Here is a 22,240-nt window from a genome sequence, read left to right on the forward strand (position 1 = left end):
CCACGGCGCTTGAGGGCCATTTTGGCGAAAAATGTGTTTTTGACTTAGGGATTCAAACCTTAGGCCTCAGAATCGATCCTACTACTCGGTTTAGTGGGATTCGATATCCCGGAGGCTAGGTCTTGGTCCGGGAACATTTTATTATTCATTTTATTAATGGAATACCATAATTGGTTATGACCAGGTAACCGCTAAGGAACTAAAAGACAGATCGTTCTCAAGGGTCGTTCTTATATTAATTCTCGCTCGAACCAGAGGTAAGAAAACTGCACCCTATATGTGACATGCGGGGTTATTATAGAAGCATGTTGGTTGTTAAATGTGTACATTGATTGCATATTAAATGCTTAGCAAATCTTGCTTACTTGTGAATGGCACTGATTATTCAGAATCAGCACTGGTCACGTAAAACTGGCTTAAGAGTCAGAAATGGCATAAGCGCCGTGAACGCAAAGCCGATAAAAGATTAGATCTAATCGATATCAGCATTAAATGACTCATATGGGGTATTGATGCTGGACCGACCCTAAGGTCGAAGAAAACTAAAGTGCTTGACTAGTTACTCAGAGCCAGGGCCAAAGGCCTTAGTGACTGTTTGTCACGTGGCTAGGGAGTAGAATCCCATGGTTGTGACTCTATGGTCATGCGGTAGGTTATGTTGGTGACCAGTTCATAAAACACCTATCTTGATAAGCTAGTGAAATGATCACTTATTTGTAAAGCCCAGGTGACCCTATCGTCACATGGCTAATGGGAACGGAACCCACTTTAGTGACTTTTCCAACTGTCACTCCTTTATTGTGGACTGAAAGTCCTGAATGATTATTATGATCATTGTTGATATTATATTCATGCGATATGATGTTTTCTTGCTGGGATTTGGCTCATGGGTGCTATGTGTTGACGGTTAGAACTCATCAACTAAGTTAAGTCAGAAAAATTGCAACGTAAAGATTACCAAAAGAAAAACCTTAGAAATTTAAGTATCAACTCCAAGAACAATTGCAGAAGAACAATGGTGAAATTAGTTTTCATTCACTATGGTGCACTTGCTACAGTCAATTTTCCAACCCCCTTCAAAGAAGAAGAGGGGTTCCCTTTATAGGGGCTCTAATGGCCCCTGATACATTGGGGTCCATGGGACCAATCTGTGCACAAGTACACTATCAGGAGAGTGGTATTAGATGTAGTGGTGTCGGCTGGTACACGGTCAAAGTTCATGGGAGCACCTCAGCTTTTGTACCCGGTCATGACTCCACCACTCGCCTTGTACGGGTGTCAGAGAGGTGGTGGTGGTGTAGCCACTCCTCGTACTATTCCTAACCGCCACTATTTGTCGGGTATAGGTGTCAGGCCTGTCCCATGATCCTTACAGGCATGTACGTACCCCTTTAGAGGTACCTTGTTCGTATTCTTTTTGTCTCTTGTGGGCCACCTCGAACACTGGCATCATGCATGCGGGGCCTTTGGACGAGACCCATTGGGGCGAGGTCGCCATATATGCGTAGCCCTTTGGACGAGGCCCTCACGAGATGCCTCTCGCGAGGCGAGGCGTCTAGGTGGCACGCCACACGCGAGGCGCTCTTGGTGAGGCACGACTTGAAGGGTGCGAGGCCCTCACGATATGCCCCCCGCAAGGCTGCTGGGCGCGCCAAGACGTTGCACGCGAGACGGTGCGTGTGGCCTAGGCATGGCCAAGCCATGGTCTCGTGGGTGATACAGGCCCCCCACAAGATGCCGAGATGATAGCACGGCCTCGCGTGGGCGTGCTGAGAGCGAGGCGGGGCCTTGTGCCTGGGCATGGGCGAGGGCCTCGCATGGCCTCGCGTGGCCGAGGCGAGACGCTGAGTGGGTGACGACGGCCTCGCTGGGCGTGCTGAGCGCGAGGTGGGGCCTTGCGTCTGGGCACGGGCGAGGGCCTCGCATGGCCTCGCGTGGCCTCGAGCGGCCAAGGCGCGGTCTCGCGTGGCCTCGTGTGGCCGAGATGAGACGCCGAGTTGGTGACGCGCAGACATGGCCTCGCGGGTGATATGGGCGCCCCGCGAGACGCTGAGTAGGTGACGACGGCCTCGCGTGGGCGTGCTGAGAGCGAGGCGTGGCCTCGCGCCTGGCCACGGGCGAGGGTCTCGCATGGCCGAGGCTATATGAGGCTATATGAGGATATATGAGGCTATATGAGGATCGGGTGGCTCGGATCGCCTGAGGCTATATATGAGGATAGACCCCCATATTTTCCCTCGGTGGAATTTGAGCGTCCACACTTGCCCCCCAGTCTAGGAGAGGACCTTTAGGTGCTCTTGTAGACTATTCTCCTTGATTCTTATAAATAGGCCCTCACGCAAGATTTATTATTTTCACCTTACTTCATTGGCTTAGTGGTTTTGAGAATCCTTCCTCTTTCAAGAGGTAAGGGGTTCAATCCCCCACATCCTCATTTTTGCCATAGTTTCCTTCATTTTATTTTTTCATTCCATCAATTTTTTTTACATATGAGCTAATTTTTTGGTATGTTCATTTGGAGGCTAACACATCCTTTTTGTCTATTTTTGTAGACGCATATTTTCGACCATTCGGTGCTTTTGGCCTTCGACCTCCTTTTGACCTCGACTGCACTCTATTTTTCCTGCTTAAGGTATATTTTATTTTTCCCTCATATTCGTTGGGTCCAAACTAGCGTTTCTCGGGATGGGGTATTTTGGCCTAAGCTTGCCTTGAGTTAGCCCAGTTGCATGCCCCCTTGTTTATACCCTGTAGTGGATCATTTAGGGCGCTTGCACCTAGAGGTTTTAAGCCCATTCCTTTGTGTTTTGTAGTAATTCTCTCATTTACACGTGAACCTCTTTTCGCTTTCGGGGCGAGGCCTCATGGCTAGTGACGGTCCGTTTGACATACCTTGGGGGTTGAGTTTATTGACCTGTCCTCAGACTCAGAGTCCCCGGAGAAAAACCCTCATCATGACTATGACTCCTTAAGGCAGGCCCGTATCCGCCATCTTGAGCACATGGCTGAACTTAGGCGTAAAATTTGGGAGGTGGAGAGCGAAATTGACTCGGCGTTGAGAGGAGACGGAGCACCTTTCCCCCCAGACCTTAGTGACCATGTAGCGAGCCTTAGGGTGACCCTTTTAGAGTTGCAAAGGGAGTTGGAGTTCATGGAGAGACACCTTCCGCCTGAGCCCTCCAGCCCATCCTCGCCTGATGACTGTCATGGGGCTGCTTCCGCTTCTCCTCAGCCCTTAATCTCGATTTTCTCTAGCTTAGCACTTCCGCAGTCGCTCTCTCGATGGAAGACTCTTGCTAGGAAGAAAAAATGGAGGGTCAAGTGTTCTGTCTCTTCCTCACCTTTTTCTTTTGATTTTGCAGATATGCCGAGGGCACGACGACAGGTATTTACCCATGAACCGAACGGCGCTCCTTTACTGGCGTCCGAGCTGGTGTCGCATGTGTCGGAGAATAAATTGAAAGAAATTGTGAAGCACTATCATGTTCCCCCAGAATACGCCTTATACGCTCCTCTAGAGACATGCCGGGCTGACCGCCCTAGGACTGGCCTCGTGGCTCTTAGCGAGCACATTTTGAAGGCGGGTGGCACCATCCCCTTGCACCCGTTTTTCGTAGCGATCCTTAACTATTTCGACCTGGCCCCCCTTCATCTGTCACCCAACAGTTGGTTGACCTTGAGCTGCCTTTTTGTGGTGTTCGCGGTACTGGCTAAACGTGCTCCTACGGCGCAACAGGTGCACTTCCTGTACAACCTCATGCCCTCTCCCAAGTCCAAGGGCTTCTACTATTTGCAAAAGGCCAATAACGAGCTCCCCTTGATAGAGGGTTCAGTGTCCAATATGGGGTCTTGGAAACAGGAGTTTTTCTTCGTAGAGGGCCCTCTCTCTGTCCGCGAGCACTTCCGCACCACCCCCAGTAAGTACCCTAGGCCTCATTTTCTTTTTGTTGGAACTCACAGCTTTGTACTTATGTTTGCATTGACAATGGCGCGGATCATGTAGAGCAATTTGCCGTTCCCGTGGTCGTTGGGTCGGAGGCGGATGCCGTGAAGGACCTCATTAATGCTGACCCCGCCATGAAGAAGGCGACATTCTTATTCACCATGGAAAATCTCAACCTCCACCAGTTGTCCCCGGTTTCGGACCCCAAGTTACTGTGGTCGATTTCTGGGTCAAAGAAGGCAATGGCTGCGCCAGTTGAGCCTTTCCCAGACGAAGGTGAGGCTGGGGATGAGCCGGGGGAAGCCACCCTTGAACGCGGGGGACCTCACTAGCGATCCTCGTCCCCCGGGGGATGCCCCCCTTATGTCTCTTATGACCAGGACATAGCCTTCCCATCTCAAGACCAGCATGTTGTACCGGGGTGCTTTGTTTGCCCCGACCCTGTGGGCTATGACGCTTTCACTCAGGCTCCTCTCGACCCTGGACCATCGAGGGCTTATTTCGCTGATCTTCCAGAGCCTCCCTCTGATCTACCGGGGCCTCACTTTTCCACTTTCACCGCGCCCCCTCCCGTTTCGGCGAGCGGGTCGTCTGTCCTCACCCAGCCAGGTGCCCCTGGTGCGGATGGGGAACCCTGGGTGACTCGGATGTCGATGTCTTACGGACAGCGATACATCCAACTTGCCTCGGGCCTCCCCGTGTCTGACTGGAACAGTCTTGGGAATGTTGCTCAGTCGGACCTTGGGGAAACCCTAAGGCGCACCATGGCTTGGGTGAGTTCCTGCACCTCGCGTCGGCCCTATGATGTATAGATGTACCTGCATTTTTTTTGTTTGTTACTTATTGTTCTTGTTGTTGTTAACTTTCTTGTGCAGGCCTATACCGTGGCTCTGCGGTTTTCCAACTCGTCTAGCAACCTCTCCGCGTCTACTACTGAGAGGGACCGCCTTACAGCCCGGGTCCAGGAGCTCGAGAAAGAGTTTGAAGAAACCCAGACTGAGCTAAAGAAGGTTCGGACCAAACTTGCTGCCTCGTCGAGAAGGAAGCTGAAGGCGGTTGCCAAGGCCACAAAGCTGAAGGACCAAGTTACCAGCCTGAAGAGCGAACTCCAGGCAACAAAGGCTATCGCGGCAGCGTCACAAGAGAGGGTTACTTATTTAGAGGCCGAAGTCAAGGCTACCAGGGGAGAACTCTAGGCTGCTAGGGCCGATGTCGCCTCATTGCAGGAGAGAAATGCTTCCTTAGAGGCGGAGAAGACTGCCATTGAGTACCGATCCATAGACCGCGCCCTTTACAACGTGTGGAGGCAGGATCCCAATTTTGATTTTTCTTCTTTCGGTGAGCACGCCGTTGCTCGGGCGGCCGTGTGGAGCGCCCGTGGTAGGAGGCCCTGAAGTTGTTATTTCATAACTTTTGTCAGCTAGCCTGCTATGGGTGTACGCTCTTTTTTGAGACTTTGTAATATCATTATCATTACTATTTTTCTTTTGTAAATCTTGTCATGTCCTGAAGACTCCCTTTTTTTTACGTATATATACATGTGTGGTTATTTATCTCTTATTCCACTGCATTTGAGGCCTTTTTGAGCCTGTATGATGGGATTCGGCGGGTTCCCCTCTTTTATTTACCAGGCTGGAGGTCCTTCGGAGCCCATGTGGAAGGGTTCAATGGGACCTCTTTTGGTGCCTCTCGATTACTTTTATAAGGATATTTTGACCCCTTGGGTCGTAGCTATCCTTTTATATATTCTTTTGCGCACTTATTATTTTTTGTGAGAAACGTCCTTCTCGTCGTTATTCATAGTACTATTTTTTGCAAGGGTCTCTTTTAGGACCCTTTTTGTCTAGACGGCTTGGTGGCCGCTCTAGACTTATTATTGTTGTTACTATATATTTTTTTTCTTGTTGTAAGACCCTTTGGCCTCCTTGATGTTCACAAGGGTAGCTAATCCTTGTGAACCCAAGGGATGCCTTGCAAGGTCCTCTCCTTGTTTTCTACATATAAGGACCTCGCCTAAGGCCCTGATATAAGGGGTCCTTCTGGGACCCCCCCGTTAAAGGGTCCTTTTTAGGGTCATGGTCCCTTTTGGGTCCTCTTGATAGAGGGTCCTTTTTAGGATTCTCCTAGTGCATAGGGTCCTTTTTAGGATCCTCCTGATAGAGGGTCCTTTTTAGGATCCTGGTGCAAGGGGTCCTTTTTTGGATCCTCCTATTTGCTGGGGGGTCCTTTTTAGGCTCCTCTTGTTAGAGGGCCTTTTTTTTTAGGATCCTCCTGTTAGAGGGTCTGTTTTTTTTTTTTTTGTTGCTTGCTGTATATCGTTACTTCCTGTCCTGCCCCCCAAGTGTTTGGTGAAATTTATTTCGGCAGGCACTTTTGACTGATGCTCGCATAGAGAAGAAAAATAACACGCGAAGTTGCAAACAGTTTCATTCATAGCATGTGGTTTACAATGGCATATTTAAAAAGGGTTACATCTAATTAGGAGGTTACCTAGGTAGCCTCTTTGATTCTTACACACTATGATAACATAACCAGGGATAAACTAAGCATAGGTCCTCTGTGCACCGGGGGTCGAAGCCCCACTGGTAGCATTTCTCGAGGTGTTCCGCAACTCGCGGGCCCAACTTGTGTCGGTCGCGCCTTCATACACAACCATTGCCATCGGCACTGATGGTTTTGTGGCTGTGCGGAGGGACATGTTATAGCATTCCCTTGCTTCCTTCTGCTCCCCTTTCATGCATGCTACTCCCCCAGGGGTTGGGAATTTCATAGCTAGGTGATACACAGAAGTTATCACCTTCAATTCTCTTAGAGAGGGTCTCCCTAATACCGCGTTGAAGGTTGAGGCGCAATCCACCACGACAAAGTTTGCCATTATGGTGGTTTGCTTGGGTTGTTCCCCCATGGTGAGGGCTAATTCAATCGTACCTAGGGGCTGTATCGAGTCCCCTGTGAACCCGTAAAGGGAGGAATTGCAGGGTTTCAGGTGCCGGATGCTCAGTCTCATCTTCTCCAAAGCGGGGCGATGCAGGATGTCCACAGCGCTTCCATTATCCACCAGGACTCGATGTACTCTCATGTTCGCAAGTTGGACAGTTAGCACCAGGGGGTCATTATGAGGGAAATGCACCCCCTACGCGTCTCCTTCAGTGAAAGTTATTGAGTCATTCTCACCCTTGAAACTCTTCGGGGGGCGTTGCTCCAAGCTTAAGATGCACGGTGGTGGACTTCGTCTGGCCTCCTTTGCATATTTTTCTTGTCCCTTCCTTGAATCGCCTCCGAATCCAGGTCCTCCAAATATGGTCCTGACCTTTCCCTGTACTTCTGGGGCCACTCGCGCCTGCGGCGGGGACGCTCCTTCTTCTTGCCTCTGGTTCTCCTTGCGCACATATCTACCCAAATGTCCCCTGCGAATGAGCTCCTCGATTTCCACCTTCAAATGGTTGCATTCCGTGGTGGTGTGGCCGACATCCTTGTGATACTGGCAATACCTGCTGGGGTCTCTTTTAGACCGTTCTTTCTTCATTGGCGGGGGCCTTTTGAAAGGGACCTGGTTTTCGTTTGCAATGAAAATATGCTCCCTCGCATGGGTGAGGTCGGTGTAAAAGGTGCAGGGGCCCTGTAGGCGCTCCTCAGAGCGTTGATGCTTCCGGGGTCGATCATCTCTTGTTCCCTCATAAACCCTCTTCTTCTTTGCACCGCTTGGGTTTTCTCGGGCTGAAGGTTTCGGGGGCGACGGGCCTTTTCCGACTTTGAGGTTCTCGTTATCATCCTCCGCGCGAATGTATTTTTGTGCCCGCTCGTAGAAATCATCCAAGTCTGTGACCTCCCTCTTGAGCATGTTATCCCATAACTTGCTTCCTGGGCGTACTCCAGCCGTGATGGCCATTTTCAGCTCTCGGCGGGTCAGGCTCCCTACTTTAGCTGCCTCCATATTGAACCTGTGAATATAGCTCTTCAGGCTCTCATTTTCTCCTTGCTTCACATTTGCGAGGCTGGTGCCTGGCATCGTGTAGTCGCGCACGGCGTGGTGCTGCTGGAGGAACTCATCAGAAAGCTGTTGCCAAGATCTGATGGACCCCGGTCTAAGTCTTTTGAACCACTTGTACGGAGGTCCTTTTAAGGTGACAGTGAAGCAATGACATCTTGCCCCGCTGCCAATTCCCCTCAGCTTCATCAGGTCGTTAAATGTATCTAGATGGTATTTTGGATCTGTGCTTCCTTCGTAGGGGGTCAAGTGGGGCTCCTTAAAATTGGCAGGGAGCTGGATGGCTTGGATCTCCCTAACGAAGGGTGACTCATGGTCGAACTCTTCCTCAGCAACTTGACCTCCAAAGGCAGTGACGATCTTGCTTCGCAGGCTCCTCATTTCTGTGTCCAGGTCTTGTCTCCTCTTGCTTAGGGAGTCCCTTAAAGCGGACGGGTTAAGATCCCCCTTTCCTTTGCCCTCTCGAGGTGCCATAGGGGGCGTTGTCCCTTCACCCGCCCTCTTTTTGTTGAGCTCCTCTCGTAAATCTGAGGGTGCTCTCTTAGAGGTGACCTCGCCCTCGTTGCGATGGGCCGCGTTGGTCTTCTGCTCTGGTTTCTGGGCCTGCTTCGGTAGCTCAGGATCTTGGTGTTGCTTTGTTCGGGGGATGTTGCTGGTGGAGTGTCGGGTCCTCCCATCGTCTACTGGAACGGTGGTCTCTGCCCCTTGCAATAGGCCATTCAGCACCTCTTGCATATTCTCCAGGGTAGTCTCCAACCTTTGGTTCTTACGGTGCAGCTCACGTATTTCTTCTTCATATAATCGAGATTTAGAACTCGAGCTCACGGAATAGACCCGGGGATGCTTATCATGTCTATGCGTTGAGGGGCCTGAGTCCTGCCGGCCGGAGTTCGGTACTTGTGGTGGTTTAGGAGGCGGAAACTCGTTGGCATTTCCCGACGGTGCCCTTGGAAGACTCTCTCCGGGCGGGACGGCCGGTGACGTGACCTCTCTATCACCCTCGTGAATTTCAGGGTCCCTTGGGGGCTCTACATCTCTGGGTGGAGGAGGGTCCTTCATGGAGGCCTTCGGCTGGACTCCGCTAAGGTGGACCTCCACCTCTCGTGGCCCCCTGAGTCACTTTGAACGTCTCGGCATTTATCCTTGCTGGAAATAATGGTAGAACAGTAGCTTGGTACTTGGATTCCCACAGACGGCGCCAAACTGTTGACGGTCAGAACTCGTCAACTAAGTTAAGTCAGAAAAATTGCAACGTAAAGATTACCAAAAGAAAAACCTTAGAAATTTAAGTATCAACTCTAAGAACAATTGCAGAAGAACAATGGTGAAATTAGTTTTCATTCACTATGGTACACTTTCTACAGTCAATTTTCCAACCCCCTTCAAAGAAAAAGAGGGGTTCCCTTTATAGGGGTTCTAATGGCCCCTGATATATTGTGGTCCATGGGACCAATCTGTGCACAAGTACACTATCAGGAGAGTGGTATCAGATGTAGTGGTGTCGGCTCTGGTACATGGTCAGAGTTCATGGGAGCACCTCAGCTTTTGTACCCGGTCATGACTCCACCACTCGCCTTGTATGGGTGTCAGAGACGTGGTGGTGGTGTAGCCACTCCTCGTACTATTCCTAACCGCCACTATTTGTCGGGTATAGGTGTCAGGCCTGTCCCATGATCCTTACAGGCATGTACGTACCCCTTTAGAGGTACCTTGTTCGTATTCTTTTTGTCTCTTGTGGGCCACCTCGAACACTGGCATCATGCACGCGGGGCTTTTGGACGAGACCCATTGGGGCGAGGTCGCCATATATGCGTAGCTCTTTGGACGAGGCCCTCACGAGATGCCTCTCGCGAGGCGAGGCGCTAGGTGGCATGCCACACGCGAGGCGCTCTTGGTGAGGCACGGCTTGAAGGGTGCGAGGCCCTCACGAGATGCCCCCCACGAGGCTGCTGGGCGCGCCAAGACGTTGCACGCGAGACGGTGCGTGTGGCCTAGGCATGGCCAAGCCATGGTCTCGTGGGTGATACGGGCCCCCCACAAGATGCCGAGATGATGGCACGGCCTCGCGTGGGCGTGTTGAGAGCGAGGCGGGGCCTCGCGCCTGGGCATGGGCGAGGGCCTCGCATGGCCTCGCGTGGCCGAGGCGAGACGCTGAGTGGGTGACGATGGCCTCGCATGGGCATGCTGAGCGTGAGGCGGGGCCTTGCGCCTGGGCACGGGCAAGGGCCTCGTATGGCCTCGAGTGGCCGAGGCGCGGTCTCGCGTGGCCTCGTGTGGCCGAGATGAGACGCCGAGTTGGTGATGCGCGGACATGGCCTCACGGGTCATATGGGCGTCCCGCGAGACGCTGAGTAGGTGACAACGGCCTCGCGTGGGTGTGCTGAGAGCGAGGCGGGGCCTCGCGCCTGGGCACGGGCGAGGGTCTCGCATGGCCGAGGCTATATGAGGATATATGAGGCTATATGAGGATTGGGTTGCTCGGATTGCCTGAGGCTATATATGAGGATAGACCCCCATATTTTCCCTCGGTGGAATTTGAGCATCCACACTATGTGGTGCAGGTAAAGGGAATGAAAAGCTCACCCAACCTTGAGTGGAGAGCTTAGGTGGTGATGTGTACATATGCGGCCGCTTGACCACCACGACCAAGGAGTTCTCAGAGGAACTAGGGGGTTTACCCTATTTTAGCCGCTTAGGTCGACGGGTTGTAAATTTAAACTGTAATGACCATTTTGAGTTGTAAATAACTTGTAAACGTTTTTATGGGCCCATGAACAATTTTATGTTTTAAATAAAATATATCCTTTTCTTTTGATTGGTTTTCCACCTTAACCTGTTAATAACACCTAGAAGCACGTTTTTAACCAAAGAACTCGAGTAGCGAGTTAAATTCATGGTTCAACGTTCACCGTAACGGTCTTGGGGTAACCAGGGCGTTACAGTAGTGCAGATCCAGCTAAGGTCGAATAGTGGATGAGCATGGTTACCACCATCCTAGACTTTATGAGGGTGGTTGTTAGTGAGAGGGTGGACTGTGCCACATACATGTTTTGGGAGGATGCTCTAATTTGGTGGGAGGTGATATCCTGGACTAGGAATGTTAATGCCTTGGATTGGGAAGAGTTTCAAACTCTGTTTAATGAAAAGTATTACAATGATGCCATCAGGGCTGCAAAAGCTGAAGAGTTCAGTAGGTTACATCAGAGAAACTCATCAGTGACTGAATATGCCTTGAAATTTGATAGATTGGCAAAGTTTTCCGGGCAACTAGTGCCCAATGATGGGACTAGAAGGGAGATGTTTCTCCAGGGGCTACATACTATGATAGCCCGGGATGTTCGTATCACCACTGTGCCAGGAGTGACTACCTATGTACAGATTGTTAAGAAGACGTTCATAGATGAGAGCGCAGAAAACAAGATCTGGCGCGAGAACGCGACTAGGAGACATATTAGGAGGGCAGGACCTCCATTTATGTGTTCAGGTAGGGGCGGGGGCCCCAGTGATCAGAAAAGGAAGGCTCCTGTTGTCTTTCCAGCTCTAGGCCCTGACAGGAGACCTCGTGGTATTCAGATAGGTCGTCAGGGCAGCAATTAGGGTTGGAGGACTTTTCCAGAGTGCGCCAAATGCAAGAGGCGCCATATAGGGGAATGTAGGGCAAATGCCTGCTTTTTATGCGGGATAGTGGGACACTTAAAGAAAGATTGTCTGAAGGCAAGAAATGAAGAACCAAGAAAGGCAGACAACTCGACCCTTTCTCGAGTGTTCGTGTTGACACAGGCATAAGCTGAGGTTTGTCCCTAAGTAGTCATATGTCAGCTTTTTAGTGTTGGACCCCCTTATACTGTTTTAATTGATTCTGGTGCTACACATTCTTTTGTTGCTAGTAGAATTATGGATAGATTGTGTAGACCATGTGATTATTATGCTGTGGGGTTTGGGACCTTATTGCTCAATGGGGAGTTAGTAGTATCCAGAAGATGGGTCAGATCATTTCTACTGATAGTGGAGGACAGAGAGTTGTCAGTTGATTTGATAGAGTTGGTTATTACCGACTTTGCCATGATTATGGGAATAGACTAGTTAGTGAAGTATGGGGCAATCATAGATTGTAGAAGAAAAATGGTAACCTTTGAGCCTGAAGGTGATGATCCTTTTGTATTTGTTGGCACTATGCATGGACCGCGTGTACCTATGATATCTGTATTGAGGGTTAGAGATCTATTGCAATGTGGTTGCATAAGATTCTTAGCCAGTGTGGTAGATACCACTCAGGTCGTGCCAGTGGGACTAGAGGAGACTAGATTAGTCTGTGAGTTTCTAGATGTGTTTCCAAAGGATTTACCAGGGTTGCAGCCACACAAAGAGATAGCGTTTGTTATTGAACTGGCACCAGGGATAGAGCCAGTTTCTAGGGCACCTTACAGAATGGCCCTAGTAGAGTTAAAAGAATTAATTGTACAACTACAGGAGTTGTTAGACTTGGTTTTTATTAGACCCAGTTTCTCACCATGGGGTGCACCGGTCCTGTTTGTAAAGAAAAAATATGGTTCTCTGAGGATGTGTATTGACTACAGGGAACTGAACAAGTTAACAATTAAGAACAAGTATCCTCTGCCAAGGATAGATGATCTGTTTGTGAGACATACACTAACCACAAGATCCTAAAGTACTTTTTCACATAGAAAGACCTGAATAAGAGACAGAGGCGTTGGCTGGAGTTGGTGAATGATTATGATTGTGAAATCCTCTATCACCCAGGAAAGGCCAACGTGGTGGCAGATGCCTTAAGCTGGAAGGGTCCGGGATAGATATACAGTGTGAGATTGATATCTAGAAAGTTGGCAAAGGATATGACCAAAGCTGGTATAGAGTTGCTGGTGGGCCAGTTGGCCAACATTACGCTACAGTCTACACTGTTGGAAAGAATAAAGGAAGGTCAATTGGGTGATCCACAACTGACAAAGATTAGAGGGGACGTCCTAGATGGAGTGTCGAGGGATTATACAATGTCATATATAGGCATGCTGAGGTGCAAGGGTCGGATCTGTGTTCCGATCGACATTATTATTAGCGGGAGATTCTGGATGAATCTCATACTACCCCTTACTCTTTGCATCCAGGCACAAAGAAGATGTATCAGAATGTGAGATCGCTATATTGGTGGCCTGGGATGAAGTGGGATGTGACAGAATATGTGGCTAAGTGCTTGCCATGTCAACAAGTCAAGGTTGAGCATCAGAGACCAGAAGGGATATTACAGCATCTAGACAACCCATAGTGGAAATGGGAGGACATCATGATGGATTTCTTGGTAGGGTTACCCAGGACTGTGGGTCAACATGATTTGGTATGGGTTATTGTGGATCGCTACACCAAATTAGCTCACTTCTTACTTGTGAGGAAAACTTATACAGTTGACCAATATGCAGATCTCTATGTGAAAGAGATAGTGCGCCTTCATGGGGCTCTGAGGTCGATCGTGTCAGATTGGGACCCCACATTTACTTCCAAGTTCTGGGGAAGTTTGTAGAAGGATATGGGTACACAGTTGAATTTCAGTACTGCCTATCATCCTCAGACAGATGGGCAATCTGAGAGTACGAATAATATATTAGAAGACATGCTGCGAGCATGTGTGCTGGACTTTGATGGGTCCTGGAGTAAGTATTTGCTGATAGAGTATTCCTACAATAACAACTATCAGTCGACCATTGGAGTGGCTCCTTATGAGATGCTATATGGTAGGAGATGTATATCTCCCATTCATTGGGATGAGACAGGAGAAAGGAAATACTTGGGTCCTGATGCTGTTCAGAGGACCAATGAGCCTATTGAGAAGATCAGAGCTCTGATGCTCGCTTATCAAAGTAGGCAGAAAAGTTATGCTGATCTCAAACGTAGGGACGTGGAGTTCCAAGTGGGAGACTATGTCTTCCTTAGAGTCTCACCATGGAAATGGGTGAGGAGATTTGGGACAAAGGGCAAGCTGAGTCCTAGATTTGTGGGACCGTTTGAGATCCTGGAGAGGATTGGTCAGGTAGCCTATAGATTGGCCTTACCTCCGACACTGTCGGCCGTACACAATGTATTTCATATTTTGGTCCTTCGAAAATATGTGTCAGACGTGGCTCATGTGTTGAGTTACAAGGATTTGGAGCTTGAGGCAGATCTCTCCTATGAGGAACAACCGATCCAGATACTAGATAGGAAGGACAAGGTCCTGTGGAAAAAGACTATACATTTGGTTAAGGTATTATGGAGGAACAACAAGGTCGAGGAAGTTTCCTGAGAGCTAGAGTTAGATATGCAGAATCAGTATCCTGAGCTATTCAGGTAAAATTTTGAGGACGAAATTCGTGTAACGGGGGGATAGTTGTAACGTCCTAAATCACCTAATAAGGCTTAGGGCCTTGATTAGGGGGGCCAGGATGGAAAATTATTGAAGTTATGTGCTTATGTGATATTTATGTGTATCATTGCATGATTATGTGAGTTATATTATGATATGACTTGATATGCATGTTTAGGTGTATTAAATATACATGTGAGCCCGTTTCTTATCAGAAGCGCAATTTTTGTAATTTGGCCCGTTATGGCTATATTTGGCATATATGTTATGTATGTGTGAGACCACATTATTATGTGAATATATTTGGGTTACTCGACACGAGATGATTCTAGAGAGAAAGTTAGCGGGAAAGTCACAACGAGACCAATACTTGACCCGGGATGAGTCAAGGGGTATAGTGGGTATTTAGTATATTACTGGGTTATTAGGTAATGAAAATAAATATTTGATGATCTATTTGGAGTTAGTGAGATTAGGAGGGAATTCAGGGGATTTTGACTATTTTACCCTCAGGGTGTATTTGGGACCCTAAGCTTTGGGTTTTACTTAAGGTTACTTGAGTTCGAAGTAACCTAACAGAAACAGAAAGTACGTTCACAGACTTTGCGACCCTCTTGAACCCATAGGTAAGTGGGCGATTTCCTGATGCGAGGTCGCGCCGCGGTGCCGATTAGGCTGCGCTGCGGCATGTGTTCAGAGAGAAGAGAGGCTGGGGCCTCTGTCTTGGGCGGGCTGTGGCTCAGAAGCTTGGGGTTGCAGCACTTAATGGATTTTCAGCCTTGGGGAGTTTTTGAGTTCGGAAACTCAAACCTAAGGGCATGGGATCAATCATACTACCCGGTTTGGTAGGATTCGACGTCCCAAAGGCAAAAACTCGGTCCGAAAGCCTTTATTTACTCATTATTGACGGGATTCAATAATTGGTTGTGACTAGGTTTTCGCTAGGGACTCGGGATCAGGATTGTGCTCGAGGGTCGTTCTTATTTTACTTTACACTTGAACCTGAGGTAAGAAAACTGCACCCAATATGTGATGTACATGATTAGGGCTTGGCCCCAACGTTGAATATAATCTTGATTAAGCGTGGGCCCCTGTCAATGTGCATGATTATGATTATGCATGTGAATGATTGATTAAGCAAGTTGAATGCTCTGTTTATGGATATTTGTTATATGATGAATGCCTGTTAGAATTATATAATTGGGAAAGGCTTAACTTATCAGTCAAGGACGGCAATAACGCTGAGTGTTGATCGAAAAACATGGACTTATTAGTGAAGGATGGCAATAGCACTGGTCAAGAAGCATTGACTTATGAGTCAAGGATGGCAATAGTACGCTGAGCGCTGGTCTGTAATGCCCCAAATTTCCTAATAAGGTTGAGGACCTTGATTAGGAGACTGGGAGGGTCATAATTGATTTATTACGATATTAAATGGTTATATGCATGTTTATGTGAATTATATTATTATATGATGATAAATGCATGCATATGGGTTTATTTTAATTATAAGGGCATTTTGGTAATTTGGCTCGTTGAGGGCGTGATTGTGTATTTTCGTGCATGTGGGTGAGTTATGAATGATACTACATTATATGTGGATTTGTTCGAGCCTTCTGGCATGAGACGATCATGAAATGCAAGTGTTCGGTCGGGGTCATAACGGGATTAAGTTCGGGGCTCAGGGTGAGTCTCAGGGTGATTTTAATGATTAGAGCGTTGCCGGGAGTTAAAGGGTAACGGGATATGATTTATTGGTGATTAAGAATATTGAGAATAGCGGGAATTGGAGGGTGTTAATTATAATTAACGAAATAGGTGCGAAAGGACAATTTTGCCCTTGGTGGCTATTAAGGCTTTATTTTAGACTTGAGAGGGCATTTAGGTCTTTTCACCCTTAAGGATTTATATCAGCCATTAAGGCTGTAGAAGCTTACCAAAATAGAGTGTTGCTTCCCTTCTCTCCCGATGGTCATTTCTCCTCCATTTCTCTTTGAATTTTCAAGCTCTTTTTGAGGAACCGAGCTAGGGAACCAAGCTGTGATAAGCTAGGGTTATGCTCCACCATTGAAGAGGGTGTGTTGCTGAGATTGAGGTGAGTTTTTAGCCATTAGAACTCTTGCTTTTGCTCTGTTTCCTTAGTTGAGTTCCAGCTAGTTTTTGAGATGGAAAGTTGGGAATTGATTGGAGTTTTGGCTAGGGTTCTTGTGGTTGTGATGCTTGGGGTATCTGAGGATGGTTTTTGGGTTCATTTGGCATCAAAAATGGGGTTTGGAAGCATTGGAATCGAGTTAGAATTGAAGGAGTCAAAGGAAGAGATTTCAGGGGAGTCTCTTGCTAGGGGTAGCGCTACAGCGCCCATTAGAGGGCGCTATAGCACTACACAGGATTGTTGATGGTCAGTTTGGGGTTCTGAGTATAGCGCTGGGGCACTATTGAGCAGCGCTGTAGCGCTACTCTGTTTCTCCAGAATCCCATTTTGAGTGTTTTTAAGGGTTTTTGGCTCGGGGTTTCAATCCTTAAGGCCTGGGATCGAATTTACTCACCGTGTGGGTACATTTCGGCTCCCGAGAGTGGGGTTTAGATCAAGACCCTATCTTTGTTGATTTTCATTAATCAGAGATTGTATTTGGTTATGACTAGGTAATCGCTAAAGGATTAAAGGATCGATCATTCTTAAGGGTCGTATTTGTTGTAATTCTTGCTCGAACCAGTGGTAAGAAAACTGCACCCTGTGTATATGTGACATGCATGGTTGTTCTTGATGCATGTTGGATGTTTAAATGTAATGCACGAGAAACATGTGATTAGGGCGTGCCGTGAATATTGAGTATGAGATTGATCAGAGCTTGAGCCTCTGTGTTTATGCATGATCCTAATTGTGCTAGTAATTATTGAGTAAGCATGTTGAATGCCCTGTATTCGGATATTTGACATATGATATATGTTTGGTAGGATTGCTTAATTGTGTATGGCATTGGTCGTGTATCACTGCCATAAAAGTCGAGAACGGCATAAGCGTCATGAACGGAGGGCCGATAAAAGATTAGATCTAATCGATATTAGCATTGAATGACTCTAAGGCATTAATGCTGGACCGACCCTAAGGTCGATGAAACTTATAAGCGCTTGACTAGTCTAAGCTAGTTACTCAGAGCCTGGGCCAAAGGCCTAGGTGACTGCTTGTCACATGGCTAGGGAGCATTATTCCATGGTTATAACTCTATGGTCATGAGGAAGGTTATCTTGGTGACTAGTCATCATGCACCTATCCTGTTTAAGCTAGTGAAAGGTTCACTTATCTATAAATTTCCGGTGACCCTATCGTCACATGGCTATTGGGAACGGAACCCATCTCAGTGACTATTACAACTGTCACTCTTCTATTTGGGGCTAAAATCCCTGGATGATTATTATGATCATTGGTTGATGTGTTATACTCAACATTACGTGGATTTTTTTGCCTGCTTGATTAGGGCTATATCTGCTAGGCGTGTGCCTTATGACTTGATGACATGTTATTACTGTTCATAAGCATATTAAGTTTTCTTGCTGGGCTTTGGCTCACGGGTGCTATGTGGTGCAGGTAAAGGCAAAAGAAAGCTGGACCATCCTTGAGTTGGAGAGCTTAGGTGACGATGTGTACATATGCGGCTACTCAACCGCCACGACCGAGGGTTGAAAGAGGAAGTAGGGTTAAACCTTGTTTTGCCGCTTAGATCGGCCTGTTGTAAATATTTTCTTGTAATAGACCTCTAAATTATATTTTTGGGATCCCAATGTATACAGTAAATGTTTTAATGAAACATTACATCTTAACCGAAATTTTTAATCCCTAAACCGGTAATCATACTTAGTTACACGATTTTGGCCAAATGACTCGATTAGCGAGTTTAGCACTGTTTATAAGGCACATCGTAACGGTCCTTGGAGTTTGGGGCGTTACATGGTTGATATGGTTAAACCTAATCAGGAGTGCATTATACACTTGTCTGACCTAATGGTCATGGAAAAACTAAAGCGGCAGGTACACTTGGCCAGCTCCAAGGCTGGTTATTCATAGGATAGGGCAATGGGCCTTGGGGTGACTTATTAGTCCCATATCCTAGGGCTGGGCCCCAGTGTGGTTTATTAATCATGTAACTTGGGCAACGGGGCCCCAATATGATTCAGTTAATATATTTAATTGGGGCATCTGGTCCCATATGACATTGTAATCATTAATATGATTTGTATGTATGCATAAGTAGGGTTATTACTGCTGGGCATGTTTAATGTGATTTGGAAATGTGTTATTAACTGCTTATGCGCATGTTTAAGTTTTCTTGCTAGGCCTTGGCTCACATGTGCTATATGGTCCAGGTAAGGGGAAAGGAAAACTGGACCAACCATGAGTTGGAGAGCTTAGGTGGCAATGTGTACATATGCGGCCGCTTGACCACCACGACCAAGGTTTATCAAAGGAACTAAGGTTAAGCCCTATTTTTGTTGCTTAGGTCGGCGGGTTGTAACTTTTGAGTTGTAATGACCTTTTTGGAGCTGTAATTTTTTTTTTAAATGTTATTTATGGGATCCCATTTATAGCTTAACGTTTTAATGAAATATCGATTCCTTTTGACCGAAATTTTTAACCCTGGACCATTAATCACATTTAGATGCATGTTTATGGCCTAAGGACTCTTTTAGCGAGTTGAGTACTATTTAAAATTCACAGTGTAACGGTCTTGGCTAACCAGGGCGTTACACGTACAATTGAAGCTCAAATTTCACATCTTCATGAGGTGAAATTATCAAGTGTTTTACTCCTAGTCTGTGTAACAACGGTTGTTGTTTGTTCTTAACCAATCATAACATTCCCCCAATTCGTTAAATACAAACTTCTACCTCTAGCTCAAAACAGTATTGGTGCCTAAAGTAAAGTTCCTTTCAACTTGAACTTTACCTTAGTGAAAATACAACAATGTCTTATTGAAATCATTGGTAGCTTAAAAGCTTGAACCAAGTATTCCTTAAGATAAAACCGGCAATACCTCACACACCACCACTAGATATTTTGTTTTCTCACTTTTCTCGCTTAGCATTCATATGACCATGTGTTGATCCTTTCATGAACTTTCCGGGGAGAAACTCCAACTCCCATGAGAGGCGACACCACCTCTAAGTTCACATAGGTGAAGTTCTTAAAACATCTTTGCTACCTTTATAGATTCTTGTTTAACTGACCTTTATTAAAATCCCTAGGCTTAACCCTTATTCAGTAGCAACCAATACTAACCATCTTGTATGGAACTCACAAAAAGTTTTAGTGTTGCAACCATTCACTTATCAATGACTTGTTCTTACCCATTGAATTTTTCCCCTTCATGATCACAAGTTTAGAGTTGGGTTGCCATCATTAGTGAATCTTTTATTCTAGGAATTTCAGTCCTATTCTTTTTGAAGTAGAACTTACTAACCTTTTCACAAGAAGTTTTGTAAATGGATCTGCTAAGTTCTCAATTGTCTTAACATATGAGATTGATATGATTCCATCTTGAATAGCCTGTCTCACATATTCATACCTTAGACTAATATTTCTATACTTCCCATTGTACTCACTATTATATCCTCTACCAAGAGTGGATTGGCTATCACAATGGATTGAAATTATTGATAACAGATCCGCGGTAAAAGGGATATCCAACATGAGATCCCTAAGCCACTCGGCCTCTTTGTTGGTTGTCGCTAGAGCTATAAATTCCAATTACATGGTTGAGTGTGATATAAAAGTATGCTTCTTGGAGCACCAAGAGATGCACCTCCTTCAAGAGTAAACACTCAATCGGTGGTGGAGGTAATATCTCCCACTCCCTATATCCAACTAGCGTTGGAATATCCTTAAAGTATCCTTTGAAAATTTGAATAGTGAAGGCTATATTCTTTGGTACTCTTAAGGTATCCAAGAATCCTTTTGTTGACTGCCTTTATCACTACCAACTTAATCTGAGAGATTAAAGGATAAACAAGGAAACACACAAGGTTCTATGTGGTTTAGGTTATAAAAGAACCCTAGTCCACGAGTCTCTATTATTTAGTGCACTTGAAGCTTGTGATAGCAAACTTCAATGGTGATTCTCAGGCAGTGTATATATTGCACTGAGTATAGAGTTTCTCTCTCTAAAAAATTGAACCCCATACAAGGAGATACCCCAGCCCTATTTATAGAGACTGGGTCATTAATGCTAATCATCTCTCATAAATATTAGGGTATTAATCTCAAGTTAATACACAAAGGGCTGTGTTACAATAAACCTTATGGCCCACACGTATTCTACGGGGCCCATTGCAGAAAGTCACACACCACCTTTATGGGGAACATATTGTGATTGTCAGGGCGCAGTGCATGTTTGCCCATGTCCGGCGACATTGTGGGAAATGCTGATTATTGAGTGTACAAACTTGACACCATTAATCGAGGATCACCAAAAGTTGTCAGATGATCCTTCCGAGGCCCACACATGCAGTGATTGACACCTGGCATTACTCCTAGGCCCGAGGACCGGAGTCGTGTACTTGGAGAATAGCCTAGTAAGAAGGGGTCCTCGGGGCATGATCTCACTTAGAGACATCCTCTCGCCGAGGTCAAGACCTCAGATCATGGCCTCACATGTGGGTATTCATAGTTCAGAGACTGGCTTGAAGCGTGGTCTCCCTTGAAGACACCATCGCTTGAGAGAAGACCTCGGGTCATAGCCTCACCTGGAGACCCCCTCGATTTGACCGGACTGGACTACATCAATGAACTCGCATCCCGAGGACTCCATGGCTTGTCACTAATTACTCTCAATTTCCATGTGTCAGATGACCAAAACACGGACAACATTTGCCCCAAGTCTGCACTCGTCCTCGGAAAGTGGAGACTTAGATTGAGGAGTAATCCAAAAAGGTCTTCAGGAGGTGACATTTGGGCATCCTCTAACTTCTCTGACAAGTTCGTGCCACGTGTTGACTCCCTATTGCTAGGCCCATCAATTTGTGCAATTAATGAGAAGTCCATTCCCCTACTCAAAATGTCCACTTCGTACCCTAGGCGTCTTTTCGCTCCATTCCCAAGGCTTCGTTTCCCAAGGTCAATGATCACGATTAGTGCCTTTTAGGATCTGACCATTGGATTACTCTCGAGTGCCCACATCGTGGGTAATTCAAAGGTCGGGGTGTAACTGTTTCCCCTCCAAGTCTTGAGTATAAAACTCGATAACCGCCTCTCAGCCAACACACTTACCATTCGAAATTTGAAACCACCAACACTCTATCTTCTTCCTTAATCTTCCCAGTCCTTCAGCCATTCCAGAGTTTCTTCTACGAGTCTGGATAATTGGCAAGAGTCATCGTACTTCTGGGTGAATGACAAGCAATTCTTTAGAGTCAGAACTCGTTTCAGCACTTACTGTCGCTATATCTTGGGTAAGCATTTACTGGTTTTGTGTTTTCATTGGGTTTAATTTTAAGAGTTTTAGATGCATGCTTAGGAATGGGCTTCTTGTGATACTTTGGGGGGGGGGGGGGGGGGAGTTTTGACCTTTTACCAGTCTTTTTAGACGCATTTTGGCATTAGGAGTGGCCAAAATGGCCTATTGCCCATCTTGGGTAACTTTTGCATTTCTGGACACTCGACCAAAATCTGGAAAATCCCTAGATTCTGAAAGTGTTCATAAGTTCCGGTGGTGTTCTTCAATGCTGAATTTTTGGCCCCGAGGACATCCCAAGCCTTTAGAAATTATTTCTTCTCCTCCCCAATTTGTAGTCTTAGGGATTCTCGCTTTGACCCATCTTTCTTCAGGACAAGGTGCTAACTGCTTGGTTTGTTGTTTCAGATGTCCGAGGAGCTTCGCTAATTACATCAACAAGGATTTTACACCTTTGACACTGAGATCCTCCAAATGGCCCGAGAAGCAGGGCAACACCCCGAGAAGGGGAA

At 46.7% G+C, this 22,240-nt stretch overlaps 1 protein-coding gene and 1 long non-coding RNA gene across 3 annotated transcripts; both read left to right on the forward strand.

Moving 5' to 3' along the window:
* The first annotated feature begins 1,912 nt into the window (after positions 1–1,912).
* On the forward strand, positions 1,913–19,078 carry LOC133802328 (uncharacterized). Its single transcript, XR_009877246.1, has 3 exons — positions 1,913–2,406; positions 2,553–2,632; positions 18,646–19,078. It is a non-coding gene; the product is annotated as an uncharacterized LOC133802328 (long non-coding RNA).
* Positions 2,778–5,562, forward strand: LOC133802327 (uncharacterized). 2 transcript variants are annotated; one of them, XM_062240623.1, is made up of 2 exons: positions 2,778–4,716; positions 4,819–5,562. In XM_062240623.1, the coding sequence occupies exons 1-2, from the start codon at positions 4,591–4,593 to the stop codon at positions 5,137–5,139; spliced, it is 447 nt and encodes a 148-aa protein (XP_062096607.1). In that variant the 5' UTR covers positions 2,778–4,590; the 3' UTR covers positions 5,140–5,562. Both variants share the same exon structure in this region; 1 of them encodes a protein (XP_062096607.1).
* Positions 19,079–22,240: the final 3,162 nt, after the last annotated feature.

The sequence above is a fragment of the Humulus lupulus genome, chromosome 9 (assembly GCF_963169125.1).
Source record: "Humulus lupulus chromosome 9, drHumLupu1.1, whole genome shotgun sequence".
Lineage (NCBI taxonomy): Eukaryota > Viridiplantae > Streptophyta > Magnoliopsida > Rosales > Cannabaceae > Humulus > Humulus lupulus.

What these genes read in the sequence shown, in the direction of transcription:
- LOC133802327 (XM_062240623.1), top strand. Translation starts at nt 4,591, where the DNA reads ATGTCGATGTCTTACGGACAGCGATACATCCAACTTGCCTCGGGCCTC. An exon ending in TAAGGCGCACCATGGCTTGG is followed by an intron (nt 4,717 to 4,818) that starts GTGAGTTCCTGC and finishes TTTCTTGTGCAG; the next exon opens with GCCTATACCGTGGCTCTGCG.